The sequence below is a fragment of the Camellia sinensis genome, chromosome 5 (assembly GCF_055761805.1).
Source record: "Camellia sinensis isolate YWXY chromosome 5, ASM5576180v1, whole genome shotgun sequence".
Lineage (NCBI taxonomy): Eukaryota > Viridiplantae > Streptophyta > Magnoliopsida > Ericales > Theaceae > Camellia > Camellia sinensis.
In genome coordinates, this window is record NC_138965.1 from 45,398,174 (window position 1) to 45,416,432 (window position 18,259).

The following is an 18,259-nucleotide window of genomic DNA, read 5'->3' on the forward strand; positions in this document are numbered from 1 at the left end:
AACATTTAATTTTCAGAAATACAAATGTTCATGCCATCGGTGTGGCTTTTGTTCTTTAGGGTGAATGTTTTACATTTTTGCAATATGTGTTTTGTTTGGTTGACAGATTGTCAGTTACATAACAGAACATGTGGTTGGAACTGGTTCTTTTGGTGTTGTTTACCAGGTAAGCTGGGCTCTGATATGGTGTTGACTTGTTTGTTATACATACCTTTTGTTTTTCTTTTACATTGTTGAGATAAATTTATGTGGTCTTGCGTAGGCAAAGTGCCGCGAGACGGGGGAGATTGTTGCTATCAAGAAGGTTCTCCAAGACAAGCACTACAAGAATAGGGAGTTACAGATTATGCAAATGTTGGACCATCCTAATGTTGTTTCCCTTAAGCATTGTTTCTTTTCAACAACAGACAAGGAAGAGCTCTACCTCAATCTTGTACTTGAATTTGTTCCTGAAACTGTTAACCGCATTGCAAGACAGTACAGCAGGATCAACCAGCGGATGCCCCTAATATATGTCAAACTCTATACCTATCAGGCATGTAATAATTTGTCTGCTGACATTTTCTGAAACTCTGTACCCATCAATAACTCTTCCTCTGGGTGTATTTATCTGCACATGAACCCTTGCATATGGCTGCACTCTCGAATTTGTGTGGTTTGTTTTTATATGTGTTCTCTGCATCATCATTACATTGAAGTGTGTTATCAAGTTTTTGCTCAAGTTAGAATGGCCTTGTTTGGAAGCAGCTCCAGTATAGGCCCTTTTATCTTTCCCTAGGCTAGGTGCTGTGCAGTGTTGGTTTAGGTGTTCCCTTGGTGATTTTAAGCCTGAGTTCACTTTGTTTACCAACCATTTCCGTAGGTTTATTAGGTTATTTGAATACTATCTCATTAGTGTAATGTTGAAGGAGATGAAAGAATAGTAAAAACATCACTGTGGTGGTGGTTAGCAATTTCCTAATATATCTGTTACATTTGCACTTTTTGCTTTAGGACTTGTAATGTAACTCAAAATGAATTGCCTGTTCCATTTACTCTGTAGGCCACTTGTTAAAATCCACCTACTCTCCACCTACTTCACCCACTTAAACCTACTCCACTAAACCTAACCCACAACACCACTACCACCTCACCTACTCCACTAAACCTAACCCACTACACCACTACCACCTCACCTACTCCACTAAACCTAACCCACTACACCACTACCACCTCCACTTCACCTACTCCTTACCTACTACACACTCACCCTCTTCTATATATAGGAATCATGAATCATTGTAATAGATATCAATATATCAATCAATAATAATACATACAATTTATTCTCTCTCTTTCTCTATACATTATTTCTTACATGGTATCAGAGCTGGTTTAAAACCTAGTATTTTCGCTTCCCCGGCGGGCGGCAACCTCACCTTAGCCGCCCGCCGGACCTCAACTTATTCCGCTGATAAAATCAACAAAGATTTGTGCAACTGTAGTCATGTGTGAGGCTGATGAAGAAGAATTCTTCACCTCATATGACGAGACAGTCTGGAACTGGAAACACTGCAACATTCTGCTCTGGAATTCTGCAGCAGCTAGATTATAGCTTGGTTGAGTGCCAAGCTTTGGTTCTTCCACCCACTCTTGAACTTGCCCAGCAAAGTGTGAAGGTTCATGCTTGTGTTGGAGGGACTAGTGTGCGCGAAGATCAGCGCATTCTCTCCAGTGGGGTTCATGTTGTTGTTGGTACTCCTGGTCGTGTGTTTGACATGTTGCGGAGACAATCACTTCGCCCTGTTTACATCAAAATGTTTGTCTTGGATGAAGCTGATGAAATGCTGTCACGAGGTTTTTAAAAATCAGATCTATGATATTTTCCAGTTGCTGCCACCCAAAATCCAGGTTGGGGTGTTCTCTGCCACAATGCCACCAGAGGCTCTTGAAATCACCAGGAAATTCATGAATAAGCCTGGAAAGAGAAAAAGCTCATGCTAGGATTTGCGAAGTGATTCGCTGCAGGAATTTTGGCTTTGGATGAAACCCTTACCATACTCCACTCATTCTCTCCAACTGTTCTAACTTTTTATTATTATTATTATTATTATTATATCAAATAATCAATGCACTCATGTTCCCCACTAACAGTGTCCACTTTTGACCCAAACCATTTTCAATCCATCATTTCTCCTTCACCTTTTACACCCCACTCACCGACTCTCTCTCCACTTTATCACATGGGTTTGTCCCTCTCTCTCCTCCATTTGATTTCAAAAATCACTTATTTTTATTTATTTTTTCCAAGTCACTTTTCCTCTTTTTTAAATACCCCACTTTATTTTGAAACAATCGCACTGATGTTTTTCATATAATCCATCTATAAATATTTTTTATCTATTTTCTTTCTCCCTTGTTTTCTTTCATTTTATTTTTATTTTTTCAACAAAACACTCCCAAAACAAAAACAAAAAAAAAAAAAACAACATTTTACAAACTTGTCATTTCTTCATGCCGGGGATCAACCCCGATCAGCATTTTACACCATAAAAAAATAAAAATAAAATAAAATAAAATAAAAAAAAACACAAAACAAAACAAAACACAACCAACACAAATCGGAATAGTGGGATTTTTCTTCTCGCCTATTCCGCCGGTCTTTTCTTCTTGCCACCGTCTTGGGCGGCCCTTGCTGGTGTTGCCTCCGTGTTTCCCACTCCACTGGGCATGATCACTACTCCCTGCTCCTCCACTGCAGCATATGGCAGCCCTCCAAATCGGAACATAAAACTGGCCTTCCGCTTCAGCTCATTGTTTTCCGCCTTTAGCACACTTATCTCTGCTCGCGCATCCCTATACATGCGTTGGAGCAGAGCCAGTTGGGCGTTTAACTGTTGCACCTCATTTGTCCTACTCTGCAGCCGGTTCGACAAATTTGTAACCGCAGTCATGGTTTCCACACATGACTTCAAGGTATACTGATTGGCCTCCACATCCGACTGCACCGCCATTTTTTGCTCCACCGACCGCATCGGAAAGTTCAACGGAGCAAAACCAGAGGTGTTTGGTTGAGGTTCACTGGCCACCGCCCCAGTTATTTCTCTTGTGGACTCGTTCAGTTCTGGAAAGAGCGTGAGCAGACCACGGGAAGAGGAGGCCATGTTCTGGGTAGCTGGACGGGAAGAAGAGGCCATGTTGCTGAGTGTTTCAGAGACGGGTTGGTTACAGAGTATTACAGAGTTTCTTTCTCAGCAAAGGAAGAGTTGTTTTCAGAGGATTTTCAGAAGTTGTTTTGTCTGCCTCAGCCTCAGCATCAACCTTGGTTAAATAGCGAGGCAGCCACGCGTATCGCGCGCCACTTGACGCCAGACGACAAACGGGCGCGCCAGTCAAGGCACTCATGTGCCTCGCCATCATGTCCGGCACATCTTTTTATGACTTGGGCTCGCCTTTTGATGGCACGTCTTTTTATGGATTGGGCACGCCTTTTGATGGCACGCCTTTTGATGAATTGGGCACGCCTTTTGATGGCACGCCTTTTGACAAAATTGGGCACACCTTTTGAGGGTGCAACTTTTAAGAGTCCGACAAGACTCTGTAAACTGTCCCGACATTGATTCCGGTTAGTTTTTACAAGTGTCCGACAAGACTCTGTAAACTGTCCCGACATTGATTCCGGTTAGCTCCTTTATGGGTCCGACAAGACTCTGTAAACTGTCCCGACATTGATTCCGGTTAGTTTCTACAAGGGTCCAGCAAGACTCCGTAAACTGTCACAACAACTGTCACCACATTGTCTGCTACAACGGTCCGACATGACCCCATAAACTGTCTTCTACATGGTTATGACACCCCCATACAGTGTCCTCTACAACGTTATGACACCACCATCCAGTGTCTTCACCAATGGTCTGACACAACCATACAGTGTCTCTTATCCTCTTTTATTTTTATGTATTTTCTTGTTTTGTTACTCTCTCCAAACTCAAGTTGGTTAGTTCCTATCCCCCTTGAGTTTGCGGGGGGCTGTTAAAATCCACCTACTCTCCACCTACTTCACCCACTTAAACCTACTCCACTAAACCTAACCCACAACACCACTACCACCTCACCTACTCCACTAAACCTAACCCACTACACCACTACCACCTCACCTACTCCACTAAACCTAACCCACTACACCACTACCACCTCCACTTCACCTACTCCTTACCTACTACACACTCACCCTCTTCTATATATAGGAATCATGAATCATTGTAATAGATATCAATATATCAATCAATAATAATACATACAATTTATTCTCTCTCTTTCTCTATACATTATTTCTTACACCACTTGTCCTACATTGGTTTTTGTACTCTTGCAAATTTTTCATCTGATGTAACCTTTTAGCATCCCCTTCTTTTTAAAGTCTTATAGATGTATTAGTTGTATTTAAAACTATTGCTGTGATGTAGTTCTCTTAGAATAAATTTTGTGCAGTATTTCAAAATGCAGCAGGTTTCTTAAGCAGTATTATTGTTAAATGTATATTTTGCGACTAATTAGTAATGTGATTCCTTGCTTATCAAAAGACAAAATATTGTAATGTGCCACACTTTTATTTATGGCATGTTGTAAGATTTGCACCTGGTAAGTAACAACCACATGAATTCACCCAAAAGGGCTAGCAAAGACGTGGTCATTTGGGTTTATTGTTCTACCTATATTCCTAAGACTGCCTACACTAACTTCTGATGTGGAACACTACACACCAATTGTGGGTCTGTGATTTGGGTTGTTGCAAATCTCCCCTATTCCCTTGTGTCCTTATGAGGGGCCCACCCCCAGTCATATTATGACCAGCTCATGATGGATCTCATTGAACACTGACCCTGTACTGCAGTGACCCCAAGCCGACATTTTTGTGTGTGGGTTGTGTTGATACTATAAACAATAGTACAGGAAGTCAACCAAAAAGGCTAGCCAAGGGGATGCCATTTGAGTTTGTTGTTCTTTTATACCCAAGACCGGCAAAATTTTGATATGGACAGCTCATGCCAACATGGGTTTGGGCTCATTAGATGATAATTGACTCTGGTGCTAACATGCCTTCAATCATTTTGGCAACCATGCTTTGCACTTTGGTGAAACTTGTCCAATTTGATCAATATAATGTTTGATCATTGTTTGTTATATGTTTTTTTGGTATGTACATGTCTAGAGGCCACTTTCCAATTTGATTAACTAAACCTTTTTGGATATAGTACCTGTGCTCTAGGTTGATGGCTTATATTATCGGCAGTTTTGAGTTGATGCCTATACCTGTGTAATCATGTTTGGCAGTATGAATGAGAATCTGGATAATAAGGTGATATATTGTGGGTATCATTATGAAGGTCAATATTTTATGTGTATATATAGACAGATTCTTTTTATTTTACAATTGTAGTACGTTTTATATAATCTTTGAATGCTAATATGACGGCATCAAATGTCGCATTGTGGTGTTCCTGTAAAAGCTGTTTCATTCTTATTGCTATGCTCTAAGGGAAAAGCTTAGACATCTCCTGTAGCTGCCTTTCAGGCTTCATTAATGCATGCATGTGAAGATCTAGGCATTTTTCATTAAACTTGTGATGTCAATATGAAATAGTTTGCAATATATATAGCATATGAGCTTACTTTTCCACTTTTTTCTTATGAAATTGAAATCAGCTCTTCAATTTCTAATTTATTGTGAATTCTTCTCTTATTTTTGGTGCAGATATGCAGAGGACTTGCTTATATGCATAACTGTATTGGTATTTGCCACCGCGATATCAAGCCTCAGAATTTGCTTGTAAGATTCTCTTCTTTGAGGATTGATGATTTGATACTTGGGACATTTTTGCGCGTGACTGGTTATGATATGAAAATATGCACATTCGTCTTACTGCTTATTACAAGAAAATATGCATATTATCATATTTCACTTCGTGCTGGGCCAAAACGATAGAATTGTGCACACTATCCAATATGCAATTCAAATTCTAATTTATGTATAATAGAAATTCTAATGTTCCCTCTAATAGGTGATAATAGCAGCCTTCCTGGCAATTCTTGTTGGAATAGAACTTTTGTAATGAAAATAAAAAGTAATGAAATAGAAGGGATGTTACCAAAATTTGAGTTTGGATTATGATGCCCAATGAAATGATGGAAGCAAGCTAATGTGACCCTAATAGAGGGGATGTTAACATTCGTCTATATAAATTATTTGATAAATCAGCATTCTTAGTGGCACATACAAAATAATTTAACAAACTTCTTGTAGTTTTCTAGTATATAACATGGCAAAGATCCATAGGTGCGCTTTTTACAAGAGGAATCTACATATCTGGCCACACTTTTATTTATTTATTTAGGTAAAATCAAAACCTTAGCGAATAATATCAATTCATTCACTTTTATATTAATTAACCTAACTTACAAGGAGAGCCCTAAGGCAAGAAATCAGGAAACAGATAATTACAAATATATAAATGAATATTCTAACACTCCCCCTCAAGCTGGTGCGAAGATATCTCTCATCCCCAACTTGCGAAGAATATCATGAAACGGGATATTCCCAACCCCCTTTGTAAGGATATCAGCGAGTTGTTCACCAGACTTCACAAATGGAGTACATATTGTGCCGTTAGTGAGTTTCTCCTTGATGAAGTGACGATCAATCTCAACATACTTTGTCCTGTCATGTTGAACTGGATTGTGAGCTATGTTGATGGCAGCTTTATTATCACAATATAGTCGCATGGAATCCGTTTGATCTATCCCCAGATCACTCAACAACTTGATCCACGAGCACGCGCACACACCTTGTGCCATGGCTCTAAACTCTGCCTCCGCACTAGACCGGGCAACCATATTCTGTTTTTTACTTCTCCAAGTAACTAAATTCCCTCCAACAAAGGTACAATACCCCGAAGTGGACCTCCTATCAGTTACTGATCCTGCCCAATCTGCATCCGTATAGGCTTCCACACTAAGATGATCGTGTTTGGAAAAATAAAGGCTCTTTCCAGTAGAAGATTTTAAGCATCTTAGAATCCTTATAACTGCCTCCAAGTGTATTGCATGAGGAGCATGCATGAACTGGCTAACTATACTAATTGCAATAGCGATATTAGGACGAGAATGGGATAAGTAAATGAGCTTACCCACTAACCGCTGATAACTCCCCCTATCAACAGCTGCTCCTCCAATATCATCACTCAGTTTCTAGTTAGGCTCTAGAGGATTGTCACTGGCTTTGCTTCCAAGCATCCCTGTTTCTTTCAATAGGTCAAGGACATATTTTCTCTGACAGATGAAAATCCCATCTTTGGATTTGGCAACTTCAATACCCAAAAAATATTTCAGATTTCCCAAGTCATTGATCTCAAGCTCACTTGCCAAATACATCTTTAGTAGAGGAATTTCCTCAACATCATCCCCTGTAAGCACTATGTCATCCACATACACAATGATAGCCGTCGTCTTACCATGGGAGGAATGTTTAACAAATAGAGTATGATCAGCATGACTTTGTTTGAAACCATACTTCACCATTGCTTGAGAAAATCTCTCAAACCAAGCCCTTGGAGACTGTTTGAGACCATATAGTGACTTTCGAAGTCGACATACCTTCCCCTTTACTAGGGGGAATGTCCATATACACCTCTTCTTCTAGGTCACCATGAAGGAAAACATTCTTCACATCAAACTGGTGAAGTGGCCAATCCAAATTAGCTGCAGGAGAAAGGAGTACCCTAACAGAATTCATTTTCGCAACTGGAGCAAATGTCTCTTGATAGTCCACCCCATATGTCTAAGTAAAACCTTTTGCTATAAGTCGAGCCTTATAACGCTCAACTGAGCCATCTGCCTTGTGCTCTACTGTATACACCCATTTGCATCCCACAGGTCGCTTGCCCCTAGGTAACTTAGTCAATTCGCAAGTGCCATTCTTACGAAGTGCTTTCATTTCGTCAATCATAGCAAGTTTCCACTCAGAGGTAGTGAGAGCATCCTGAAAATGATTAGGTATACTCACAGAAGAAATGTTGGACACAAAGGCTCTATATGAGGACGACAAATGAGAGTATGACACAAAATTAGAGATAAGATGTTGAGTGCAAGATCTCACACCCTTTCTCTTGGGAATAGGAATATCAAGATCAGTAGTGTCAGGAACTTAGTAGCAGGAATCGTCTCAGATGGCGACGACTCCGAGGAAAAAGCGCGATTTTGCGCTTCTGAGGAAGAATCGCAGCAGAATCGCGGATCTGAGGAGAGGGAAACGCGAATCTGATGCGAGAAGGGAGCACTATTGAGAGGGCAAGGAGAGTACCTGGTCACTGGCGCCATTTGACGACTTCGATCTCGCCGTTTGACTTCCCCGTCGAAGCCCTAGTCTTCGTCCCTCTCTTCGAAGCCCTAGGTCTTCGTCTCTTTCTCTCGCTTCTCTCACCCTCGATCTCCTCTTCGTCTCTGCCTCTCTTTCTTCGTCTCTGTCGCTTCTCTTGCCTCTCTCTCTCTGATCTATTATGTTCTCTCTCTCTCTCTCTTTACCTCTCCGTTTTCATTGATATATATAATATAATTTATCATATAATATATATATATATATAAAATTTATAATTTATAAATTATAATATAATTTATTATAAACAATATAATTTTTATTTGTAAAATAAAAAATTATTTATTTTATCATATATAATATAATATAATATAATATTTATTTATTATTTATTGTATTAACAATTATTTCTTAACTTTTTAACACGTAATAAATCATCTAATTATTTAAAAGAAATCTATTTAAATCATATATAATAAAAAAATATTAAAAAATTTATAAAATAAGACATCTAATTTTTATTTATTATTTATTTTAACATAATTTATTATTCATTATAATAAATAAAATATAATTAATAAAAATAATACATAAGCGCTCCTAATTTACGACTCCTCTAAGTTGGCCACGTTCCCCCGCTCCCGCTCCCGTCCCCGTTCTCGCTTCGTGCAACTGAGGTCAGGAATAGCAATATCAGTAGACTCAAGAAAAATAACATGGTCAAAGTTACCTGGACTCTTATCAGAAGTAGGATATGGCAGGGGGTGAGCATAAGTGGTCTTTTGTGTCCAAGTAACTTTCTGTCTGTCTTTGTCCTTGACATAAACTTGCCCTTCCTTGTCCTTGGTGGCATTAAAGTCTAAGTCTCAGCAATAGGTGGTGGAGGAACAAATGATTCCACCATAGGAGTAACAGGGACAACAGGAATCTCTTCACACCAAGGCTCCCCCTGAAGGGATGACTGGGGCACCGGAGAAGACAAGAAGTAAGACTGGGACTCAAAGAATGTGACATTCATGGACACAAATCACTTACGAGAAGGAGGATGATAACACTTATATCCCTTTTGAGTCGGGGAGTAGCCGAGGAAAACACACTTGAGAGAGCGAGGGTAACTTATCACAAGTAGGGGAATGATTGTGAACAAAACAGACACACCCAAAGATTTTTGGAGAAACGGAAAACAGAGACGCGAACCCTAAGAGAACCTAGAGAGGAGCCTTTTTATGCAATACTAGAGTAGGAAGACGATTAATGAGATAGGTAGCGGTGAGAACGGCCTCGCCCCAATGGGACCGAGGCACACCCATAGAAAAACACATACACTGAGCCATGTCAAGAAGATGACGATTCTTACGCTCCGCCACCCCATTTTGTTGCGGGGTATTGGTGCAAGAAGTCTGATGGATAATGCCATGAGTGGAAAAATATCTCTCTAACCCCGAATCAATGTATTCACCCCCATTATCAGAACGTAAGATTTTGACAACAGCCCCAAATTGAGTACAAAGCATTTTATGAAAATTTTGAAACACAGAGAAAACCTCACTCTTTTCTTTCATGAGATACATCCAAGTAGTACGGGAAAAATCATCGATAAACATGATAAACCATCTATGGCCTTTCAATGACACAACACGAGATGGACTCCAAACATCAGAATGTATTAAAGAAAAAGGAATTATGCTTTTATTAATACAATGAGCAAAAGAAGCTCGTGTTTGTTTGCCAAGTTGACAAGACTCACATTGAAAGTCAGACACATTATTTTTGGTAAAAACAAAAGGAAATAAATATTGAAGCAGATAAAAAGAGGGATGACCAAGACGTTGATGCCACAGCCATAAATCATCCTTGGTGGTTGGAGACTGGATAGAATGATGTGCAACCTTATCAGCCTGATCCAAGATATAGAGACCATGGTCTGCTTTACCACTGCCAATCACTCTCCCCGTGATAAGGTCTTGAAAAAGACAATGATTAGGGAAAAAAGTCACACTACAATTCAAATCCTGAGTAATACGACTCAAGGATAAAAGATTAACAGAGAAATTAGGAACATGTAAAACTGAAGAGAGAGGAAGGGTAGGAGTGGCACGAATTAAACCTTTCCCAGAGACAGAAGAAATAGTACCATCTGCAATGCGAATTTTGTCGTGTCCTGAAGAGGGCTTATAGTCGGAGAAAAGATCAGAAGATCCAGACATATGATATAAGGCACCAGAATCAATAATCCATGGGACAGACTTATGGGATAGGAAAGCACTGGGAAGAGAGGCTAAGTTACCTGATCGGGCAAATGAAGAAGAGGATGCATCCGGAGGAGTGGTAGAAGACCGGCAGTCCAACAAGTGATGCAAAACATCCTCAAACTCAGAAGAAGACAGGCCAGATACCCCATCAGAGGACAAGCCAACTGGGGCTGGAGTGGAATCAAGTATGCCAACTGCGCTGGACTGATGGGCCCGTGGATTAAAGCCACGTCCTCTAGACTGGCTGGACCGGCCTCCGTGAGAACCAGACCGATCACCTCGACCGCCAGATGGAGCCCCATGAAGCTTCCAACAAGTCTCACGAGTATGTCGTGGCTTGTGGCAGTAATCACAAAACAAAGGGTCCTTTGTAAAAGGATTAGAAGAAGCACGGGCAGATTGGTCCCATCCCGAGAAGGATCGGAAAGTAAGACAGTGCGTTCTGGAGAAGCAGTTGGCATCATGGCAGAACGATGACTCTCCTCATTCTGTACGTAAGCAAAGGCCTCTTGAAGAGAAGGAAGAGTATCCATGTCAAGGACACGACTCCGAACCGGATCAAATTCCAGATTAAGACCTTCCAGAAACTTGAAGACCCTCTCCTGTGCAATAAACTTCATGTAGCCAACGGAATCAGTAGTGCAAACCGGTTTATAGTCCTGCAGGTGATCAAGACGTTTACAGCCATTGTTAATAAATGTAAAGTACTGAAGAACAGTCTGCTCCCCCTATACGGAGCGCTCGATGGAACGACGCAACTCAAAGGTTTGCGAAAAATTGCCCTTGCAAGAATAGGTGGCAGCCACAGCTTCCTAAACATCCCGGGCAGTTTCCATGGACAAGTAGCCTTCACAAATATCCGGAACCATAGAATGAATAAGCCACCCCATAATCAAGGAGTTAGTAATCTCCCATTGGTCATAACCAGGATTATTGGGACCTAGTGGTTGAACCCTTCCATCAACATAACCCATCTTTTCCCTGCTCTTCAAAAAAAAGAGTCAGACTTTGCGACCAGGCTAGACAATTCTGACCATTAAACAACGAGGTGGTAATTTTGAGGCTAGGATTGTAGTTTTCGGATTGAGTAGGCATAATGAGACTCTCCACTTGAGGTGGCTGGATACGAGTGGTGGATTCACTAGTAATTTCGGCCATCTGAGTATGCTACTTATTTAAATCACAACCAGCAGAATCACAACTATGGGAGGAAGAGAACAACCAAATAATGACAATCACATACCACTATGGGAGCATGAAAATCAAATTATTGGGGCCATCTATTGACCCAAAAATAAATTAAATTTTTTTTTTTTTTTTTTAAGGTTTCACGATCAGTATATCAGTACCAAACCTCATAGAGACATGCGAGAGCTAGAAGAACAAAGGGACTGCCGACTAGACTTAAATAGACAGTCGAACTGCCAAAAGGTGTCGTTTGGTCCTGGTGAACTCCGACGAAAGGCGTCTGGTCCTGGGTGACCTCCGACGGCTGTCGGCTGAGCCTGGAAGGCCTGCTGCTGCGTGCGCAAGCCCTAGCGGAAGTCATTTGGTCTTGGGTTACCTCCGACTGGTGTCGTCCTGGCTTCTATGGCCTCCGACGGCTGTCGGTTGAGCCTGGAAGGCCTGTTGCAGTGTGCGCAATCCCCAGATAGTTAAATGAGAGACCGAAAAATGGTGGTGGTAGGTTGGCTGGAGATGGGTTTTTTTTACAGTGGTGATGGAAGGTGGCAGAAGAAGCTGGGTTTAGGGTTTGGGCTCTGATACCATGTTTATTTAGGTAAAATCAAAACCTTAGTGAATGAATATCAATTCATTCACTTTTATATTAATTAACCTAACTTACAAGGAGAGCCCTAAGGCAAAAAATCAGGAAACAGATAATTACAAATATATAAATGAATATTCTAACATTATTAACATACACATCTCTGTCTCATGGAAAGGGCTTTTGGAAGGGTATTTGTAAGGCTAGAGGGTTGGTCACCTTTGGACACAATATCGGTGTGGGGCGAAGTTTGAGATGGCTTTCGCTTCTTTGGATTATTATGTTTTTAATTGCTGCTGATAGAGATGCATATGTGCAAAATTAACTTCTGAAAGAGGGAACTCTCAAGTGTTTTGAGACATTTCTTTTAGAAGAGAGTTGATTGATTAGTAGATTTATGGGTTAATCTTCTTGGCCTTTCATATGCTATACCACAATTAGGTGTGTAGGATGAAATATATATATGGGTGAATTATACTAATAGTCCCTGTAGTTTGGGACTTATGTCATTTTGGTTCTGACTTTTCAATTGTGATACATTTGAATCTGAATTTTGAATCTTGTTCCAAATAAGGACAATCAAAGATATTTTCTTTGCAAATGGTCCATTTCAAGGGCAAAGTTGTTATACAACTTATTTTGTGTTGGTTAATTTGTATGTTGTTTGAAATGTAATGGCCTTTTTTTTTAAATGAATTATGTTAGAATTTTGTTGGTTATAAAGTTCAGTTTGATTTGCTTTTTAGAATCTATTTTTAGAATTTTTTTCTGAGAAACTAAAAATTAAATTGGTAAAAAAAATTAAAAACACATTATTTTTTTATATAATTTTATCTTTTGGGAGGGTAAAAATATTTTTTAAAATAATTTTTCTTTTGATATTTATTTTTGTTAAATTAGTTTTTATTTTTTCATAAGTCAAATATGGTGACAAATTTGAGTCATTGTTAAACCAATCTATTAAATCAAAAAATCTAAAACTAAAAACATTTCGTATATTAAACATATCAATTACATATTAAAGCCTAATAAATTAATAACTATCCATTACATGATAACCATCAAAAAATATCTGTTAACAACAAATATAACCATCTATTACATGATAACCATCCAAAAACATCAACAAAACAGCCACCCATTACATGATCTATCATCCAAACACATACTAAAAATTAATTTGCTAAAAAATTAAAAAATAAAAATGTAAAAGATTTATCATTTTTTGATAGGATTTAAGGTTTGGTTTGGTTTGGTTTACATAATTTTATCTTTAGTGGGTAAAAATAATTTTTAAAAATTCAAAAATAATTTTTTGATAATTATTTTTATCAAACTAGTTTATATTTTATCAAATTGACGACTTTGCCTTTGAAATGGAGCAACAATGTCTTCAATTATCCTTATTTGAAACGAGATTTAAAATTTAGGTTTAAATGTATTATAATTGAAAGGTTAGGGACCAAAATGACACATGTCCCAAACTACAGGGCTCGTTAGTGTAATTCACCCTATATATTTTAATTATTATTCTTCTTTTGATAATATTCAGTTACTCTAGAAGGGACGTAACCTTTGTACAGCACATGTACATAAAAAATTATAAATCCCATCCGAAAGTTATCATGAGATGAAAGAGGTCAAGATCAGGGTACCAAGAAACAAAATTTCATTTTTTTCCCTATCAAAACAGTCGAAACGTTTCCGTTTCTTAGGAAACCAAAACAAAACAGTAGTGGAGTAAGAAAATTCCAATGTTTCCACCAAAACTAACTGAAACATCATAATAATTACAAAACACAAACAATACAAAACATAAAGAAACATTTATTCCGGTACATATTAAGAAAATCTTAAACGTATTAGAGAATATGAGAAACTATAAACGAGAAAGGGAGAGATAGAGAGGAGAATATAAAACAAGCACGATTAAGTCACTTATTCTCTTTCTTTGTTACCACAAGCACAAACTACTGTTTTTCTCTATTTTCATCTCTACTATTGCTAGAATTTTTCATTTTAATTTTTTTTTGACAATGGTAAATCTGTATCCCAACTAAGCCTTTAATAGTTTTGGTTTCTAATATTCATAGACCTTAACACATGCAATGATTTTATTATTGAAAATGTATCAACATTTATATATATTTTAGTTTTTGTTACTAAACATTTTCAAACGTTTCAGATTCTTTTACAGTTTCCCTTACGTTTTTGAAACGTTTTTGAAATGTTTCCATTTCGAAGCTACTTGAAACAACGGACCGGAATGAAATTTTGATCATTGGGGTATTTTGAGGTGAAATCATTTTGGGAGGCTTAGGTAGATAGTAGAGGTTCTTTTCATTAAAAGGGAATTTGGCATTTAAAGGTGCCTTCTAAGGTTGCTTTCTCTATGTGGATCTATGTTACCAGAAAACGCTAATATCTTAGCGAATTACGTATTGGTACGCACGTTTCGAAACATGGTATACTTCTGTTCCAAAACAATAAATTTAGGGGTTGTTTGGGATGTTCTAAATAAGTGCACTTTTTGACTTTTTATGAAATATGGGTTGGGTTTGAAGTGATGTGGTAGAGAGGTGATGTGACTTAAATAAGATGATGTGACTTAAATAGGATAGTGACTTTTTGACTTTTTTTGAAGATGCCAAACTCAGCCTTAGTGTTCCAAAGCGATTTCAAAAGTTTTTTTTTTTTGTTTGTCAATATATGTCCTTAAATGTTACCTTAGGAGGAAAAAATTCAAATATAACGAACTAAAATCTAAGGTGAGTTAAGTTTTGACAAGACAAAACATTAAAAAATGAGTCATAACGCTCATAGAAAATATTACATTATATTGGATATCTAATAGTTAAAATAAAAAATTACTTTAGAAGTACCTTAAATTCTTAAGTATAATATATACAAGCCTACTTCTATCGTACCACATATTAGAACATGTGGTGTACTATGTTCCTGTTCTCGTTCCCGTTTCCATTTCCGTTTCTGTTCTCGTTCTCGTTCTCGTTCCACATACCAGAACGATCCACGTTCCAGGTAACATAGATGTGGATGGTGGTGCATGAAAAGATGTTGACCATTTTTAGTTTGATTTGAAGGTGGAAAATCATTTTAAATTGGTGTTACATGTGTAAGCAAGAAGGAGAATCAACAATCATTTTCTCACTCATTGCACGATGGAGAGAGAACTTTGAGTGATGATGTTAAGCATGTATGCAGTCCCGTGGATGGTTGGACTTTATTCATAGTTAGAAGAGGGAAGAGTGGGGAGAAAGGGAGGTAGGACTCTTGGTGCCTATATGTTTGATATGTTTCACATGGGGAGAGCAGTTTGGAGGACTCTTGATGGGGTAGGTGATTTTTGACACTTTCCTTTAGTTGATATTTGGAGATTTAAAAATCCATTTCTAGATCAATTTTTGGAGTTTGCTTTTGAGTATTGAGGTGTTGTATAGAAGGTTTTGAATATATATATATATATATTTTGTTTTGATTTTGTTGGGGTTTGTTAAATTTCAGTGGGTGCATATGGGTGGTCTCCCTTTGGTGCCTTGTTAAGAAAATCTTAATAAAAAAATATATGTTGACGCCCATATGCCCACATGAAGTGCCAGATAAGAAAATTTGCATAATGTTCAAGAAATGGAACCCATGGGTAGATTTTTTTGAAATTTTGTATTTACAAAATTGCGACATGGTTATGATTTGTAGTTCCAGGGGGGTCGGGGAGTGGACCACTGCAATTAAACCATGAACCAAATTTGATCTAGTAGAAACTAGAAAGCTGAAGTTTGGATTAATAATTTATCATTGCTATTTTTGGGGGTCCAGGCAATTACTCACATCAAGGTTTGTTTCACCGAGTTTCTTCAAATTATGTTTGTTAATGTAGGTAGTACTTCAGTATTTGCTTTTTTTTTTGTTTTCTTGTTGAGGATGATCAGAAAGGAAATCCAAAAGGTAGAACACTTATGAACCTCGACGGGTAGTTAAGTCCAAGCCATGGCTAAAGAACCAAATGTTTCAATTTTGACTCTCTTTAGACTTACCTGATGAATGAGATTTGTTGGTGATGTGCGCATTTCTAGAATTAGTCTTGACCCAAAAAGGAGTTATTGACGCGGTAGCATACCTTCAGTCCCTAGGAAAAGGGTGGAACTTTTGCAAGATTAAAATAGTTTTGAGAACGTAAAATTTACAAAATAAGATACCAAACTAAAAGTAATAGAGTGACTTGTAATTGTAGAATTTCTGGGGGTAGAATAAATATGAAAAGATGTTTTTAATAGTTATAAAATATGAAGCACGAACATTACTAAGAAGGTGGTGTGTTTGTGTTTGATAGATGTTGGATATGACACTCGTTTGACACTTCTCAACACTCATTGGACACATGTCCATGCATGTCCTATTATTTAAAAAAAATTAAAAAAAAAAAAAATAGTCTCAGCCATTATTTGAACACTTGGGAAAACATGTATACATCACTTAGACACATGAAAGCATTATAAGTTTGAACAAAATAACTTAAGATCTAATGATGAAAGAAAAACAATTTAGATTTTTACTTATTGGAGGAAATTATAGTAAACCTCCCTTAGTTATGATCCTTTCGCACTTTACCTCCTTAGGGCATGTTTGTTTGGATGGACTAGATAAGGGTGGATTGTAGTCTATTAGACTATGAATCTTGGGATACATAGTCCCTGGACTATTTGGTTGGAAATGATAGATATTCCATATTTATTTAGTCATGAGATTAAATGTCCAAAAATGACTATTTTTAAAATTATTTTTTATTTTTTTCACAAAACTAATTTTTTTTTTTTTAAAAAAAAAAACTTTAAAATTAGTTTTTAAAACTAAACCAAACATTTCCTAAATATATATATATATATATATATATTTTTGGGGGGGGGGGGGAGTTGCTTTTTATTAGCTAATCCAGAGAAGGGCTTGTCTAGGGACTCTATGCCACTCCTCTCCCCACGATAGGATAGTCCCACATATGGGTCCAACCTACAATTTTTCAACCAAAGAATAGACTACTTGATATGGTGGACATGGAGTTCAATCCCCCTTTTTAGTCCCTCCAAACAAACATCCCCTTAATGTTTAAAATTCAACAGTTAACCCCTTTACAGTTTTATCTTGTGACATTAAACCCCTTCCGTTAGCCATCTGTTGGGGTTTTGGATGGAAACATGTCACATGAGCAACACATGAGAAACTAATTGAATTTGAAGGATGAAAATGCCCTTGATTCTTGTTGCCTTTTTTTGCATAAACAAACATGTCCTTATAGATTCTGTATATCCATCCATACATGTATTATGTTTCAAATAAAAAAACAATTGGGTCCACATTGCTCTCTATGATAAAAAAAGGAAGGAGGGAGGGAGAGCAATGTGACTAGATTAAGTGGTGGGGGCAGCTACTGAGAGAGGGAGAGTGGAGGAGGAGAGAATGTTTGGAGGAAAGGGGTTTTTGGAGGGGGGGGGGGGGGGGGGGGGGGGGGGAAGGTACATTGGTGGTCTAGAGGGCGTTTTCAAACCCATTCTAGATGTAGAAGCTATCCCATTGCTTCCGTTTCGATATATATACACATATGTATAATGTGGAACACTTGTTTCAAGAAACAATGTGGGAGACTGCGTGTATGTGTTTGAATAGGAAAGGGATAGCTTGCTAGGATATAACATTTCCTTTGCCTGTATTTGGGGATTCAAATTGTTTTGTGGCTTGGGTTAGCAAACTTTGTTATGGAAGTTTGCATACAATTTTGTGTTAATTAATTCTCAATAGAAAATCGTTCATGTTTGTTATCATGTGAACCCATGGTTTGTTTTGATTTTATTGTTGCAAGTTCCTTCAAATGAGGTTTGT

General features: G+C 38.0%; 1 protein-coding gene across 1 annotated transcript in view; it reads left to right on the forward strand.

Annotated features, from left to right (window-relative positions):
- Positions 1 to 18,259, forward strand: part of LOC145790601 (shaggy-related protein kinase kappa-like) — a 38,895-nt gene that overhangs the window by 6,022 nt on the left and 14,614 nt on the right. Inside the window, exons 4-6 of the mRNA XM_082868756.1 lie at positions 107 to 166; positions 263 to 535; positions 5,735 to 5,809. Of these exons, the coding sequence (XP_082724882.1) occupies positions 107 to 166; positions 263 to 535; positions 5,735 to 5,809 (408 nt within the window). The remainder of the gene's footprint in view (positions 1 to 106; positions 167 to 262; positions 536 to 5,734; positions 5,810 to 18,259) is intronic.